The sequence below is a fragment of the Solanum tuberosum genome, unplaced genomic scaffold (assembly GCF_000226075.1).
Source record: "Solanum tuberosum cultivar DM 1-3 516 R44 unplaced genomic scaffold, SolTub_3.0 scf00280, whole genome shotgun sequence".
In the NCBI taxonomy this organism is placed as follows: Eukaryota; Viridiplantae; Streptophyta; class Magnoliopsida; order Solanales; family Solanaceae; genus Solanum; species Solanum tuberosum.
In genome coordinates this window covers 30,636-47,876 of record NW_006239205.1, presented here as the reverse complement: position 1 = coordinate 47,876, position 17,241 = coordinate 30,636, and the positions used below count along the sequence as shown (strand labels likewise).

General features: G+C 31.1%; 1 protein-coding gene and 1 pseudogene across 1 annotated transcript; one reads left to right on the top strand and one right to left on the bottom strand.

Moving 5' to 3' along the window:
• The first annotated feature begins 1,136 nt into the window (after window positions 1-1,136).
• LOC102583783 (crocetin glucosyltransferase, chloroplastic-like) lies at window positions 1,137-2,528 on the top strand (annotated as a pseudogene).
• Window positions 2,529-9,633: 7,105 nt separating this feature from the next.
• Window positions 9,634-11,225, bottom strand: LOC102587964 (crocetin glucosyltransferase, chloroplastic-like). The gene has a single exon (XM_006358698.2). It carries the CDS (start codon window positions 11,116-11,118, stop codon window positions 9,697-9,699), a length of 1,422 nt encoding a protein of 473 aa, XP_006358760.1. The 5' UTR covers window positions 11,119-11,225; the 3' UTR covers window positions 9,634-9,696.
• Between the last annotated feature and the right edge of the window lie 6,016 nt (window positions 11,226-17,241).

Here is a 17,241-nt window from a genome sequence, read left to right as displayed (position 1 = left end):
GTTACATAGGAAAAATGAGCAGTTGACGTTTCCTTGTTTGATTATTTCAAATTGATGAACCCTTAAAGGCAATAAAAAAATTACACTCCTTATTGAAAAACTATAATATAGATAGATAATATATATATATATATATATATATATATTATGTTGAATTTTTTTCTTAATGTGATTTCTTCTTTATATTCTAATTTTAAATTACGTTATCATGTTTTTGATTATTTTTTGAAAAATAATAATTTACAATCGAATATGTACATATGTCATGCTTTTGGATCTTTAATTTGTTAGCACACGATGTATCTAATAATAAAACATACTACTTGCTATTATTATGTTTTTTGGTTTCATAAAGTACTATATACTCATGCATTTCTTGCGTCATTTTTTACTGAATGATAAAAATGATTAATAAAATATTCTAGTTGCTATCATTTTTTTTTCAATTTTTTAGACTAAAGTATTCATGCATTTCTTGCATTTTTTACTGATAATAATGATAATTCCTGAAACAACAAACATGTCATGCTTTTGTATCTCTAATTTATTAGCACACGTTATATATATCTGATAATAAAACATACTACTTGCTATCATTATGTTTTTATTAGACTAAATTACTCATGCATTTTTTTCATTTTTTATTGAATAATAATGATGATTCTAGGAAAAATAAAAATATCATGCTTTTGTATCTCTAAATTGTCAGCACACGTTATATCTGGTAATAAAACATACTACTTGCTATCATTATATTTTTTTTGTTACTTAATCTAAAGTATTCATGCATTTCTTGTTTTTTTTTGCTGAATAATAAAGCTTATTTTTGGAACAACAATAAATCCAGATAAATCTGGACCTTTTAGAAAGTCTGAGTAAAATATCTTTTGATATCTTTTTATTTAATAAATATTCATATAAATCTCAAAACTTAATAGTTAAGGCACATATTTAAAGAATGTGATAAATTTTTCAGATTTGTTTTTATATCTAGACTATCTATTTATTAGTATAAATATGTGTGACCTTAATCAGTTATAACCAAGCCAGTTCAAAAACACTTTATTCATTAAAAGTTCTCCTGCCCAAAATCCTCGTTCTCCTTCATGGATACTTCTTTTTTCACCAACCAAAACATGAAAAATTTGAAGAATGAAAAGTCCCATGTTCTTATAGCACTATTCCAGGCAAAGGCCAAATTAATCCATGGCTTCAATTTTCCAAACAATTAATCAATTTAGGCATTGGAGTCACTTTAACCACGAGCCTATCAACTTTCAGTAAAATAAAAAAACTCCCAAACTTTGAAGGATTAAGCTTTGCTCCTTTCTCTGATGGCTATGATGGCAAATTCCAGTTAAGTTCAATTGATAAATTTCATTTGTTCTATTCTTCTGTAAAGTCCATGGGTCAAGATTCATCATTTTCAATTTGATCCAATCAAATGTAAAAAATGGTACCTCCTTTTCACATGTCATATATACTATTATCATGGAATGGGTTGGTTTAGTGGCCAAAAAAATTAATATCCCATCTACATTATTTTGGATCCAACCTGCCACAGTTTTTTATGTATACTATTATAGATTCACAAACTATTTTGATTATTTCAAAAACTGTGATGCTAAGCACAAAATAATAGAGTTACCAGGATTGCCCCCGCTTAGTCCAATTGATTTTCCTTCCTTTGTGTTTGATGATATGTGGAGAGTTTCAATTGGGCAGTTAAATCTATCAAAAGGCAAATTGAAATGTTGAGTAGTGAAGAAAATCCAATAGTTCTTGTGAACACTTTTGATGCTTTGAGAATTTTAAAGCATGTGACTATGGTGGGAATTGGACCTTCAATTCCTTCAATATTTCTTGATGATAATACTTTTCGAGCTGATATGATTGAGATTAGTTCGAAGAATTATATGGATTGGTTGAACTCAAAGGACAAGGAATCAGTTATCTACATAGCATTTGGTAGTTACTCTGAAATATCAAGTCAATTGATGGAGTAGACTGGTCACGGATTGCTGAAATGTGGGAGGCCATTTTTGTGGGTGATTAGGGAAGGAAAAGATGGGGATAAGATGGAGGACAAGTTGAGTTGCAAAGACGAACTTGAAAAGCAGGGGAAGATAGTGAGTTGGTGCTCGCAAGTGGAAGTTCTAAAACACCCTTCTGTTGGTTATTTTTTGACTCACTGTGGATGGAATTCAACTTTGGAGAGCATAGCATCTAAGGTACCTATCGTGGCATGTCCACTTTGGAACGATCAAGTCTGCAATGCAAAACTCATTCAAGATATTTGGAAGAATGGTGTTAGAGTTAATATTATTGAAGGAGGTGTTGTGGAAAGAGATGAGTTCAATAGATGTATCACGATCGCGATGGGAGACGGCGAAGAAGGGGAAGAATTGAGAAGAAATGCCAAGAAATGGAGTTATTTATCTAAGGAAAATATGAAGCAAAATGGTACATCAAGTGTGAATCTCCAGGGTTTTGCTAATGAGATTTTATTTGGTCATAACAAGTACTAAATCACTCATGGATAGATGACTTTAATAAAATAGCTAGTAATCAATTAGTTTTTTTAAGACTTTGTTCTTCGTTTCAGAAAAAAATAGTCAATTTCTTCGAAATTTATTCATAATGAAATAATTTTCTTAGTTTCTAAAATAATTATTTTAATTTCTTCATCACTTTAAAATTTTAATAATTTCTTTCATTAAGTTCTTATCTTTTCACTTAAAATTCTTTTTAGAAAATTATGTTTATTTAAAAAAAAAGTGTCCTTTAATTTTAGCGTTTTATTTTTTTTTATGTTTTATTTAATTTTCTTTACTTATTTTATATCCGTTCAAAATTAACTTATTTTAAATATAATACTATAGTTATTAAATTTTAAATCAAATCAAAAGGAAAGACAAAGAAAATAAAAAAACGTAAATAAAATCAATAGAAAAATAAAAGAGAAAAAAACAATGAACTAAGGTAAACAAAATTTAAAAAGTTCAAAATACAACGCATACAAGTATTAACTTAATTTAAATACAAGATAAAGAAAATAAAAAGATATAAATGAATTCTCTTTTTTTTTAAAATAAAATAAAAAGGTTTTAAAAACATTTATTTTTTTAAGAAAGTATTTACACACGTGACATACATGTGTGTACAAACATATCAAATTTATTTGGTTGAAGGTGTTACGTCAACACAGAAGGTGCACGAATATAAGAATAAATGAGTTCGATGGATAATAGGACCCTAATTAAGTTAATGTGTGTAACTGAGATTTCAGTCATAGTTCAGTAGGGGTACTTATGCAATATCCCTTATTTTCTTAAAAAATAAAATTTATAATCGAATATGTACTTATGTCATGCTTTTGTAACTCTAATTTGTTAGCACACGTTATATCAAATAATAAAACATACTACTAGCTATCATTATGTTTTTTTGTTACTTATTACTCTAAAGTACTCACACATTTGTGTTATTTTTTGCTGAATAATAAAGTTGATTCTTGGTATATTTTTATTTAATAAAATTTATATTATCTCAAAACTTAAATATTTAAGGTAGATGTTTAAAAAATATGATAAATTATGTAGATTTTTTATATCTAAAACCATTTATATACTAGTGCAAGTATGTGTGACCTTAATCAGTTGTAACCAACCCAGTACACAAACGCTTCCTTCCTTTATAAAGTTCACCTTCCCAAAATACCCATTCTCCTTCATGGAATCCTCTTTTTTCACCATCCAAAACATGAAAATTTTGAAAAATGAAAAATCTCATGTTCTTATAGCACTATTCTCAGGCCAAACACAAATTAATCAATGTCTTCAATATTTCAAACTAGGAATCAATTTAGTTATTGAAGTCACTTTAACCACAAGTCTATCTGTAACACCCCAGAAATTTTTTGAGCTAAGACTTGAACCATCCTTCGTTGTGAGTAGGATTTTACCGAGGAATTTAAATTTTCTTAAGTGTTAAGTTCACTAGATGTAGCACCTTGAATTCGAAAAAGAACTAAATTGGAAATAGCAAAAATCTGAAATTTGGAGAGTTAAGTTAAGTATGAGTTATGGGTCAACTTCAAATGACCATAACTCCTACCTCAGGATGAGTAAGGTGTGCTACCAGATACTGTAGGGAAGATCTTTGAATTATATTTTCAACGCGGCCGAGTTTGCTAAGTTTCGAGGTCGGATGAGTGAGATATGTCCTTTTGAAGTTAGGCTGTCCAGTTAAGAAAGGTTAGCCGAAAATAGTAAGGGGTATTTTGGTCTTTTCCTTACCAAATCGGATTTAATTCATTTTTAGTTATATTTTAGGGGTCTAATCTGATTAGGTTCAGTTTTATAATCCTAGTTTACGCCTAGGGTTTTAGTTGAGAGTTCAAGAAGAGAAAAGAAGAAGAGAAAAAAGGAGAAAAGAGAAAGGATCGAAGCATTCATCAAAATTCTTGAGAGTTGTTGCAGATTGTCGCCATGGGTTTGATCCCTAAGAGGTATGTAAGCTTCCATAGTGTTGGGTTAGTTCACCCACACGCCAATCATGTTATTTTCAGCGAAATTTCATTCTTGAAGTTGAAAGATTAGAGTTCTTGATGAGTTCTTGATAGGTGTTCTTGAAGTTCATTCTAAATCTTCTTGTGTTGGGGTTTTTGATGATTTCTTAAGATGAAATTTAGTAATTTGAGTGTTGTTTTGAGTATATTAGAGTGTACTTATGTTAAGTAATTGAATCCAAGTGATTGGGGAAGAAACCATTCGATTCTAGGCGAGTTAGGGTGAGAAAACGAACAAAGAAAATTCATCAGATTTTCTGGGTTGGGGCCTGGCACGATGCGCCAGTCAAAGCGCCCCAAACCCTCCTTTGAAGTTTAGGGGCTGGCGCCTCGCGCCACCCATAGCGCCAGGGTCGCCTGCCTCATCCAGTTTGTCGTCGGTTACCCCGTTTGAGTTCGTTTAAAGTGCACCTTCACCCCTTTTCGATTCTAACTACTCTAAGCTACTTCTAAACACCTACAGTCATTCCTAACATGATCATAACATTGAATTGATAATTCAAATTCAAGGTAGAGTTAGGAGTTAAGTTTTGAGAATTCTTTCGAACATTCTAAGAAAGTTCCTTTGAGTCATTTTGTTGAGTTTTCTACAACTTCTAGTAACTTGTTTCAAGACTCGAGCAAGTGAGTATGAGGATGAAGAGAATGTATTCATGAGTCTACCTTGTTATTATGAGATCCTCCATGACATGAACCAACACTCTTGAATTCATAATTCACATTCAAGAGAGAGTTAAGAGTAGAGTTTAAGAAAAGCCTTTGAGTTAAATTGTGAATCCTTTGAGATCAACTATCAATTTGAACTAAGTGTTTGAGGAAGTAAGTAAGAGAATGAGAAGAGTCGTATACCTGAGTTCCTTATTGATATTTTGCCCCTTGAGTCAAGTCGTTCATGCCCATAACTTCCGCATGAACTCCATCAGTTTAGTATCTTTGAAGGGAGTAGTATCTTCAAGTTCTAAGTCTTAAGTATCAAGTTCCTAACCCTTCTTAGATTATAATCCTAATCATGGGACTATAACCTACTACCCATGAAGTACATGAGTTGAGTTGTTCATGCCCATAATTTCGCATGAACATTATAAGTCGAACAATCTTGAGATGAGAAGTATCTTTGAGTCCTTGAGTTGAGTAGTTCATGCTCATAAATTCCGCATGAACCCTCTGAGTTGAGCATTCTTGAAGTGAGTAGTATTATTGAAGTTCTTGAGTTCCAAGTATTGAGTTCTATCTATGGTTATTGAACACCTTGCATTGAGTCGTTCACGTCCATAGTTCGGCATGAACCATATTTTAAGAAGTCTTTTACAAACGTTTTAACTTTGTTTTAAGACTTTAGTTTTGAGTTAAGTAAAGAGTAATGAGTAAAGAGTAAAGAGTTGAGTTCATTTCTTCAAAGTTATTAGGGAACTAAGTATTCCCAAAGAAGTTTTTAAATGTTTTCACATTTAAATAAGAACGGAAACTAAGATTTCCAAAGAGCCTTCGGGCAAGTTTTCNAGCCATTATGGGTAGAAAAGGGTCATACTTTTTAGATGAATCATTTTCGCATAGACTAGTGGATCCACTTAGTGAGTTAGGTTCTATACCCCCGACAAGGTATAGGACGGTCCTTGGCAGCGTGAGGTAATACGTTGTATCACCACTTAGGCTCATAGTGGTGGTTGTCGGTTAGAGAATCTCCTACAGAAACTATATTCCTTTATTATATAAGTAAAGTTGAGTTTGTTATTGCAGTTTCTTTAACGAACTTGAGTTATTTTACTGTTTTATAAAGCTTTCCATATATTGCATGTGTATTGTTGCTTTATATTGAGTTGAGTATCTTGAAGTTGAGTACCCAGAGTCGAGTATCTAATCTCTGAGTTGAGTATCTTATCCTTGAGTACTTCTGAGTTGAGTAAGTTGAGTAGTTTTGAGTATTCCTTGAGTTGAGTAAGCTTGAAAAAAGGTAAGTATGTTTCTATTTTTATCAAGTTCAAGCTTATGTTTATGCTTTAGAATTCCCCTTACATGCTCGTACATTCCACGTACTGAGCCATTTGGCCTGCATCTTCTCATGATGTAGACACAGGTATTTGGGATCATCAACTGGAGCTTCGTTGATACATTCGAGAGTTCGAGTTAGCTATGGTGAGCCTCCTTGTTTCCGGAGAATTTCATTTACTTTTCAGTTTAGTCAGGATGTCGTGGGTCTTGTCCCGACTTCCATCTTTATCAGTTAGAGGCTTCATAGATAGTTAGTATAGTTGAAAAGTCTATATTATTTATTTATTTTATTAAATATTTCAAAGACTTAAGTTGCCAATTTTGGGGCGAGTTGAATATATTTTATTATTCAGAGTTTTCATTTGAGTTAAAGTTTGAACCTAAGTTTTATGAACTTTTATTTCAGTTTTTAAGCTTTGTATGCTTGAATCAGTTTTTCGCTTGTAGTCAGCCAGGATGAGGGTTCGCTTGGGGACCAGCAATGGTTCTTAAGTGCCGGCCACGTCCAGGGTGTAGGCTCGGGTCGTGACACTATCAGGTTTCAGTAAAAAAACCCTCTTAAATGTTGAAGGATTAAGCTTTTTTCCTTTCTCTGATGGCTATGATGGAAAACTCTAATTAAGTTCAATTGACGAGTTCCATTATTTTTATTCTTCTATAAAGTCTCGTGGGTCAAAATTTATTTTCAATTATTCCAATCAAATGCAAATACAGGTACCCTTTTTTCACATGTCAACTTCACTTTTATTTCGGAACGGATTGGTTTAGTGGCAAGAAAAAAATATATTCCATTTACATTATTTTGGATCCAACCAATCACAGTTTTTGATGTACTATATAGATCCACAGATTATTCAGAATATTTCAAAAACTATGATGCTGAGGATAAAATAGTAAAGTTACCAGGATTGTAACCACTTAGTACAATTGATTCCTTCTTTTGTGTTTGATGACATTGAGAGTATCAATTGGGCAGTTAAGTCTATTAAATGACAAATTGAAATGTTGAATATTAACGAAAATCCAAAAGTTCTTGTGAACATTTTGATGTTTAATTTGAGATTATAAAGCATGGGACTATTGTAAAAATTGGGCCTTCAATTCCTTCAATTTTTTTTATGATAATAGTTTTCGAGCTGATATGATTGAGATTAGTTCGAAGAATTTTATGGATTGGTTGAACTTAAAGGATAAGGGATCACTTGTCTATAAAACATTTGGTAGTTACTCCTAGATATCAAGTCAATTGATAGAGCAGATTGGTCTAGGGTTGTTGAAATGTGGGTGGCCATTTTTGTGGGTGATTAGGGAAGGGCAAGACGGGGATAAGATGGAGGACAAGTTTAGTTGCAAAGATGAACTGGAAAAGCAGGGGAAGATAGTGAGTTGGTGCTTGCAAGTGGAAGTTATGAAACACTCTTCTGTTGGTTTTTTTCTGACTCAATGTGGATGAAATTCAACTTTGGAGATAATAGCATCTGAAGTACCGTCGTCATTCTATGACTAAGGGCCTGATTTGTACCTTCTTTCCACAAGAATACTAGTCCTATTCTATACAACCTCGAGGACATCTATTTCTCAATTCCATGAACGTGTCTAAAAGCTAGACTAAACCTCTCTGAAAGGGATTATATTTCTGAGCGGAACTCTCTTTCAAAGAACTGACGATATTCTCTTAACTACAAATTCAATAACACTAATTATGAACCCGAAAAGAGGAAAGCATTGTCTACTCATATTGTCACACCGACGACAAAGATTTTTACTTTCTAAATAGAAAAAAGTTACTTAACCTCAGAATTTAGTTCTTCTTTTTTCATGTTTGAATCTCCATTAACCATGAATACGTATGACTTCTATGTACAAGACTAGCTTGTTGGTTGCTCTATTTAACTTGTGTCTAATAATTTGATATACATTTGAAAAACATTTTACGACCTTCCTCTTTGGTACTCCCTATTTTTGAAATACACTCTCATAAGCTATAGAAGTTGTGGGTTTTGTCTTTTAAGTTTCGAATAAAAAAAACCTTCAACTCCATCTTTGTAAATTTTAAATAAAAATATTTCGTACATTTATTACCTTTTCATTTCAATTTAAGTATCGTACTCTCTTTTTAATTTATCTTTAAAATATGTCTTTTTTTAAGAATTAGTAAGTTTTCAAATTCCAACATTATTTTATGACACATTTAAAATTACAACAAAACTTATGGCCGTTTTATATTCTCTATTTTAATATTTTAAAAGAATAGTCATCTAAGTTCTCCACAGTTGTTAGTAGTACATGATGTAAGAATAGATTTGTATGATTCAATAATTTAGTGTCAGTTATCATGTACTTGAGTGCAATTCGTCAGCTCAAACGTCTTGTTTTTATGTAAGAAAAAAAATATTTTCTTATTAATAAAATGAAATACAATTAAACATTCTTTAAATTACATGAAATTGAATAAAAATGATGTATTGATATTTCAATAAAAAAAATGTGCCTTTAATTAATTAAACTACATACACTATTTATATTATTTCAATTTGATTAAATAATAAACATGTGTTATATTAAACTACAATAATAACAATAACAATATATTCAGTATCATTTCACAAATCAGGTTTGAAAAGAGTGGTGTGTACGTTGTCTTATCCCTACCTAATGAAGATAGAAAAATTATTTTTGATAGATTCTCACCTCAAGTAATGCGTAACATTAATTAGTAAAAACAGGAAATATAGTAATCCATAAGCCATCCAAAACCTACCGAGACAAGGTTTCATATTTTGACTCAATGGACAGATTGATAAAAAAAAAATTGAATTGTAGGTGGCATACTCTTTATTTACTAATATAAGAAAATGACAAAAACTAAAACATAGATTTGATGTAAGATATAATTTTATGTATGTTGACAGTGTAAAAGAATTCTTACACAGAAGATTTCATTCTATTTTTGATTAATATTTGCATAAGGAATTACTTATAGTTGCATTTAAAGTGATCGACTTGATGGTGTAATCTTTTGAAAAGCAAATTATAATAATTCGTATACATCGTCAATGTATAAAACTCTAAATTTTATTACGAAAAAAAGAAAATTATAATTAGGAAAACAATTTCTCATCAAGAGATTTAATTTTTCAACAACTTTTGCCAACTTCTTGAACAAAAGCTTTTAGATTCACTTCTGAAGATCCACCTTCTTTCACAGCTTCTCTTGCCAATTCTTTCCATTTTTGTGCATTCTTTCTCATTTCTTCTCCTTTTTCTCCACCATCCATTACAATTTCTATGCACCTTTTTATCTCTTCACTCTCAACCACACCATCTTCACTCACTCTCATCCTGACACCTGTCTTCCAAACATCTTCAATCAACTTTGCATTAGTCCCTTGATCTGTCCAATGAGGAAATGCCACCACAGGTACGCCTGACGACAGGCTCTCCAGAGTCGAATTCCATCCACAGTGCGAGACAAAACATCCTAAAGATGGATGTGTTAAGACTTCAAGTTGTGAACACCATGGTACTATTTTCCCTTGCTTCTCTAATTCCATCATGCAACTTAATTTCTCTTCTTCTTTTTCTACTTCTTTTATATTTTCTTGATCTCTTATTACCCATAAGAATGGCCTTTTAATCTCTATCAACCCTTTTGCAATCTCCTCCTTTTGGTTTCTTGATAAATTTAATAGACTCCCAAATGAGATATAAACAATTGATGATTTAGGTTTTGTGTTTAACCATTCCATGTAGTCATCATCTGACTTTTGAAAAAGATCACCACCAAATGAAGATTCCAATGAATCTTTTCCACCCAAGAATGATGAAGGAATCAATGGTCCAATTCCAATTAAATTGTATTTTTCAATAGCTTTGAGTGGCTCTAGCTCTAATGCATCAAATGTATTCACAAGTACCTTTGGATTTTCTTCACCATCTAATGTGTCTAGTTGCTCTTTAAATGTCGGTAGAGCAAAACTATACTTATCATCTTTTGAGCTAGATGAAACTAAAAAGGATGGAAGATCTTGGCTTTTTAGTAATGGAAGCCTTGGTAATTGGATACTCCAATTTGGATCATTTGAGCTACACTTCATTTCATCCTCATAGCCATTGAAGTAATAGTAGTATATGTCTAGCACAGTTGCTGGTTGAATCCATAGTAACGCGGATGGAATGTGGAGTTCACGCGCTACCTCAGCTGCCCAAGGTAGCAGAAGAGTGTAGACGAGGGACGTGACAGGACGTCCCTCGTCTGAACTCTTCAGAATGATATCCCTTAATGTTTGGGACCCACGACTTCTTATCTCCGACATGTAACGTTTAGAATCATCCACGTTAGACTTGAAACCATCATCAAATCCGTCAGAGAATGCCGCCAAGTTTAAGCCCTTGGGTGCGTTGGAAGCTGCAGTTTTCGCCATACGACGATGGGCGAAAACGCTAGTGGTGAATGTCACCTCAATGCCCATTTTGATTAGCCTCTTGGCAAATTGAAGAGATGGATTGATATGACCTTGTGCGGGAAATGTCACCAAGAGGACATGGGGTTGCACCATTTTTACACTCACAAACTTAAAAATAGAACCTAAGTTCAAAGTTCGAGGACAAATGAATGAAAGTAGACTTTAGTATTGTGTGAGAGAAATCTTTGACTTGTAAGTCTCTTAATTATTGTGTGGTATATATTATGATAACTCTTAATAATTGTGTGGTATATATGATGATAGTTAGAGGGATATATATATAAGGAGTTTGTAGGGGTGAGCATATTACGATATTGAAAATTTTGATATCTATCGTATCATGTCCATTTCTACGTTTGAGTAACGTGTTTGAGGACCAAATTTAAACACATGCATGTCATATGACGTTTGAGGTGACGAAATTGATGAGAAGACAAATTTTGCCGGTACTTCCTTTTTGTTTCTTTCTTTTAATTTATTTAATACTATAAAAAAAACACCAGATGGACAGCAGAGTGACTATTTATCTTACTTGCAAAACAAATATTTTGTTTTTATTTACTTAACTAATTTAAATTTGATACGTAATTTACAAAAGAAAATAAGACCTTTAAGTTTTAAAATCTTAAATTAAATATATGTACTAAAACGTTCTTTAATTCTCTAATCTTAAATATATCACGTAAAAGAATAAAAAATTAAATAATTACCAAAAAGGAAAAAAGACACTTTTATCAAACGGTCTAAAAAAAGACAAACAAATTGACGCAAGAAAATAAATAAATTCTACTATTGTATGTATTGTGTTTAGTAATTTCTCACCGCTGGAGCTTCGCCTAAATTCAAATCATGCAATGCAAAGCTCATTTGGGAGTGATACTCCTAATAAAATTTTCTCCATATCTAAAATTAAAAATCGAAACCTCTAACTAAAGACAGTAATCTCACAACTCCATCACATCGTTGTGGGCACTAGTATTTTATATTTGTTAGTGAGCAATACCTTTCATGCAGTAGCCAGTAAGCCCAATTTCAGAATTTGTCATGCATGACATGAGTTGTCTTGGATATGTTTCTGTTATCATTATTATTATTTTAATTCAATTATTATAAAAATAAAAATTTCTGGCAAGCTACTGCCTAATCTAAGATAGCCAGATACAATGTAGAGATTGAAGTTGAGCATGGATTTTGATGCATCTATCACGGGCTGATCTAACTTCATAGTATCGAGTTCATCTGAATCTAATATTTTTAACATAAAAAAATTAATTTATATATAAAATATTATTCAAATTGTAATAAATATACTAGTAATTATGGATTTGTTACTTTAAAAATATAATAAGTTAATTTCAAATTTATAAAATTTAAATTTTAAATTCGTTATTAATAATTGTCACATGATACACCAAATATGTATTGACCACCACATGGAATGCTGTTCTCTTTCTTTTATTAGCGGAAATTTTATGGCATTAAATGCTATGGATCAATATATATAATGTTCTCTTTTTTTAAAAAAAAAAACTCTATATTTTAGTTATTGACATTGTAAATTTTAACTTAATTTGGATATAATTTGAGCTAAATAATGAACTAAATAAAATAAAATGCAATTTCTTTTTTTTTTTTACTTCAATCTTGCCACTATGACTTGAATAGCATTATTCAAATCGATTTTCTGTAAGTATTATCAATTAAATTTTTTTAAAATTTAAGTTCTAAATCTATTTTTATATGGTTCAAAAGTAAAGGAAGAGAATTTTATTTATTTATTTTTTGTTACATGATTTACGTTTACATTGCCAATAGTGTATATATATATAGTACTACTTGATTGGAGTATGTAGTTTTATTTTTGTATTTACTAATAATTAGATTAACGACGTCTGTGCTGACTAAAGTCAATTTGTTCTTTTCTGGGTAACGTAAATAGCTGTCATTTTATTTATTTTAAATAAAATAAATGCATTATCTTATACTCTCTCCAATCTATGTTAATTGAATTTTTGTGGTGTTTCACACCCTTTAAAAAAAGTAGATTAAGACACAAATTGAACATAGTTTTTCATATTTAATTTGCCCTTATTAATTATTGTCAAATTTATTAAAGTCATCACATTGAAAATCTAAATGAAGGGTAAAATTAGAAGAACACTCTAAAAGTAGTCTTGAAAACTGAACAATTAAATTAATTTGAAAAATGAAAAATGTCTCAAAAATTTAATTAATATGAAATGAAGAGAGTAGTATTTTATACCACTAGTTACAAAGTTGCTCTTCGAGGTTGACAAGATGATGTGGGAATATTCAAGAGAACTTTCAGCTTCCAAGTAATTACTTCATTAGTCAAATTTTCAACTTTTAAGTGGTTGTTTCTTTCGTCTTAATTGATGTGATACTTATCGAATTTTAAAATTTAAGCAAGTTTTTAAGTATTTAAATTTTATATCAAAAACTTATAAAATTTATTGATTTTTAAAGTATTTCTAAGAATATTTTAAGAAGGAATAATAATTTGTTTTATTTTGCAACTTGTGAATTTGTCACAGTTGTAGAAGGTACGTACGTAGTGCCGTGTAAAGTTAATATATTCATCGTGATAAAGGAGGTCGTAGTTCAATGCCATCTGCATGTATTTGTAATAACCCGAAAAAAATATTTTTTTTTTTGAAATTTCTATAAGATTACCGTTTCACCCCTCCCAATAGATGCCTCGAGTCACTTAGGATTAGTCGAAGAAGTTGGTTTGAAAATTTTAAACTATTCAATAACTACGGTTATTTAACTAATAGGTATTCTTTTAAATAATTATTTAGTTGGTGGTTAATGGGTCAAGTCCATAATTAAACCCTATACCACTTAACCCATGTACTGAATTAAATTACAAGGAGATTTAAGTTTTACTCATAACGCAATCGGTAGCCGCTTGACACGATTTGAACGGCACAACAACAAGAACGAAGCGTGATTGCAACAGGTATAATTTCGCTCAAAAATCTATATTCGTTAAGTGTGAATGAAATAGTATTACTATTAGATTATATCACTGATGTGTGGGGAAAGAGAAAATCCAAATTAAAATGGTTAAATTCACTTCCTTACTGCCGTCGGCAGCAATTATCAATTTAGTGGGGAACAAGCAGTCAATGGTAGTCATTGGCTAATGATGTAAATGTTGAAAATTGAGGAAATAATGATTGTTATATATATAATATATATAATATGGATTAGTTTGACGAGAGGGTAAGGTCTTTCACGTTTACTGGACATGTTCTTGGTTCGACTAGAGAAATTTTCTGTGATTATCACCTTAAAAGTTAAAGATTTTGACATGTTATAATTGGTAAATTAAATACCAGGTATCCTTTATCATATAAATACCATTAGAGTTGTGATATTGGAGAAATTGGGACTTAAGTCTAGAATTGAAATTCAGAAAATATGAGATTTGACCTATTGGTTGGAATCAAGATTTAGAAACTTTGTTATAAATTCGGGTAAGTTTTGGGTCTAAGCTAGACATATAGCCATATGAATGTTGTTAGTTTTGAAATCTTATCGTGGTCATTTATTTGAATAGATTGCTTTGAATTGGAAGTTCAACGAAAAGGGAAGACTCAAGTCCCGGAGTGAATTCTTGATTGATTGAGGCAAGTGGATTTCTAAACCCTTGTTAAGTGTACGGAATTCGTGTATTTCCTTGTGGTATGTGTTGGGGAGTAATGAGACTTGGTGATGGGTTGACTTGTCCATGTTGATTAATTCTAATGATGAAAAAAAGGGTAATAAAAGGCAATGTGATTAATTGTTTGTCTGTGATGTGTTGAGAATGGTTTGAAAGACATGTTGAATCATTGTTCATGTTGTATCATGATTGTGTTGTTGTGAATTGTGCAATGTTATGAAAATGTTCATCTTCTCATTATTTATGTGAACATGTCATTTTCATTGGTTCTGAGACATCGTTGTGACAAAGTGTTATGTGAATTGAGGAATAATAATAAATTTAAGAGGATGTACCATTTCAACGGACGTGTCATGTGCTATGAAAGATACTATAATATAAGGGACGTGTCATATGCACGATGGATTCTATTATCGAGGGACGTAGTGCCTTTTTGTGGAACTTGTGGTTGATGAATACTGAGCTTGTTGGTGAGGACATGTAATTTGTTAAAGTGTTGTTGTTGAGGATATGTAATTTGTTAAAGTGTTGTTGTTGAGCTATGTGTTGTGTAAACTGTGAGTTGTTAGATTGGGCTGGTTTTATGCAGGTTGTAGTTATGGAGGTTTGGATGGGGTGTAAGGAGTACCTGTATTCTGTTCCCTTAGCGTGTGTTTAGAGGTTTACTTGCTGAGTACCGTGTGGTTTGGTACTCACCCCTTGCTACTACATTTTTTTGTAGGTTACTAGCCCGCACCTTTGCGATATTTTCTCTTCTCCTTGTCTGAGGCTTCTTGTGGAGGTTTGTGAGGTAGCTGCTTGTCATTTCAGCGGACCTTTTTACTCCTATATGTGATCTTGTTCTATTCTAGAAACAAGGTCATTAGAGACTTGTGTTTTTCTTTTGAATCAATTGTAATACTTTAGAGGCTTGTATGCGTGACAACCAGATTTTGGGGGTATTTTTGAGTTGATTATAAATTTTTTGTATTTTATTGTAATGGTTGAGTTTTTGGCTGACTTGTCTTGGTGGGATAAGACGAGTGCCATCACGTCCATTTTTGGGTCGTGACAGTATTTCTCCATCAAATTTGTTATATGGTGTGTTTAGTGTAATTTATACTTATAAATAATTTGTGTATTATTATATTAGAGCAAGATTTATTTTGAGCAAATTACAAAAAGTAATGACTACGAATTTAGTTGTTACCAAAATTAATAAATATATCAAAAACTTAAACATAATATTATTTGAAAATATAATTAAATCAATAAAATATGTTCTTTTTAATAGCGTAGTTAAGTTCTTTGATGAGATAACATATACGACACGTAGTTAAGTAATTTGATGAGATAACATATACTTCAATATATATAGTATAAGAATAATTATATATTACTTGAATTTCACGGTCACTCATTATTAAAAAGGGTGGTTATATATATAAAATTAAACCCGCATGTGAAAGGAAGTGTGCAATTGATGAGACACAGAAGTTATAAAAATTAATGAGAATAGTATTAACTTCATACTATTCACTTCAACAATATTTAATTCTCATCATCTTTAATGCTAAAGAATAATTAGGTCAAAACAGTTTTCGATAGGCTATTATTATTATTAATAATAATAATTAAAATATATTTTCAAAAAAAGATTATATATATTTTTGCTCACCAATTTTTTTTATCATATCAAACACATAAATATAAGTTAATTGAGAGAAGTATTGAACAAATTATGTATAAATTATTAATTTCGTTCCTAAACTATTGACAACCTTAAAAACACTCTTTTACTTGACTAACTAAATTTAGATACACCTCTGATCATTCCTGACCAGTCACATGACATACCAAGTGGTTTCACACTCTTGTGGGAGCATGTGACTCTTGATAAAAAGCCGAAAGAAGTATTAAAAACACTCTTATACTTGACAAGAATTTAGGAATGCATTTCACTCATGATGCAAGATTAGGGGCATATTTAAGTTCAGTTAGTCGAATAAAGAGATGTTTTTTAGATTGTCAATAGTTCAAAGATAAAACTAATAATTCACGCCTAATTTAGGAGTGTTTCAATACGTCTTTTCAAGTTAATTGGTATTACTTTGGGCATTGGAAAATCTACCAAAGTGACAGAGAGTAGGTGTGACCATATGAATAAAGATGAATATATTAAACCAATGTAAAAACCAAAAAATGTTACACCAACAACACACATACAGTAACACACACATTATTCAGCGAAGTTAAACTTTTGAATTTTTTAATTCTCCCCCTCCTTCAAAGAATAGATAAATGCTCTTAATTTTATGTTAGTTTCACTAACGAGTAGGATATTTTTTAATTACGTTTTAACTATAAAAATATTTTTTGTACAAAAAATAAAACGGAGGTTAAACTTTTGAATTTTTTAATTCTCCCCCTCCTTCAAAGAATAGATAAATGCTCTTAATTTTATGTTAGTTTCACTAACGAGTAGGATATTTTTTAATTACGTTTTAACTATAAAAATATTTTTTGTACAAAAAATAAAACGGAGG

What these genes read in the sequence shown, in the direction of transcription:
- LOC102587964 (XM_006358698.2), bottom strand. Translation starts at nt 11,118, where the DNA reads ATGGTGCAACCCCATGTCCTCTTGGTGACATTTCCCGCACAAGGTCAT.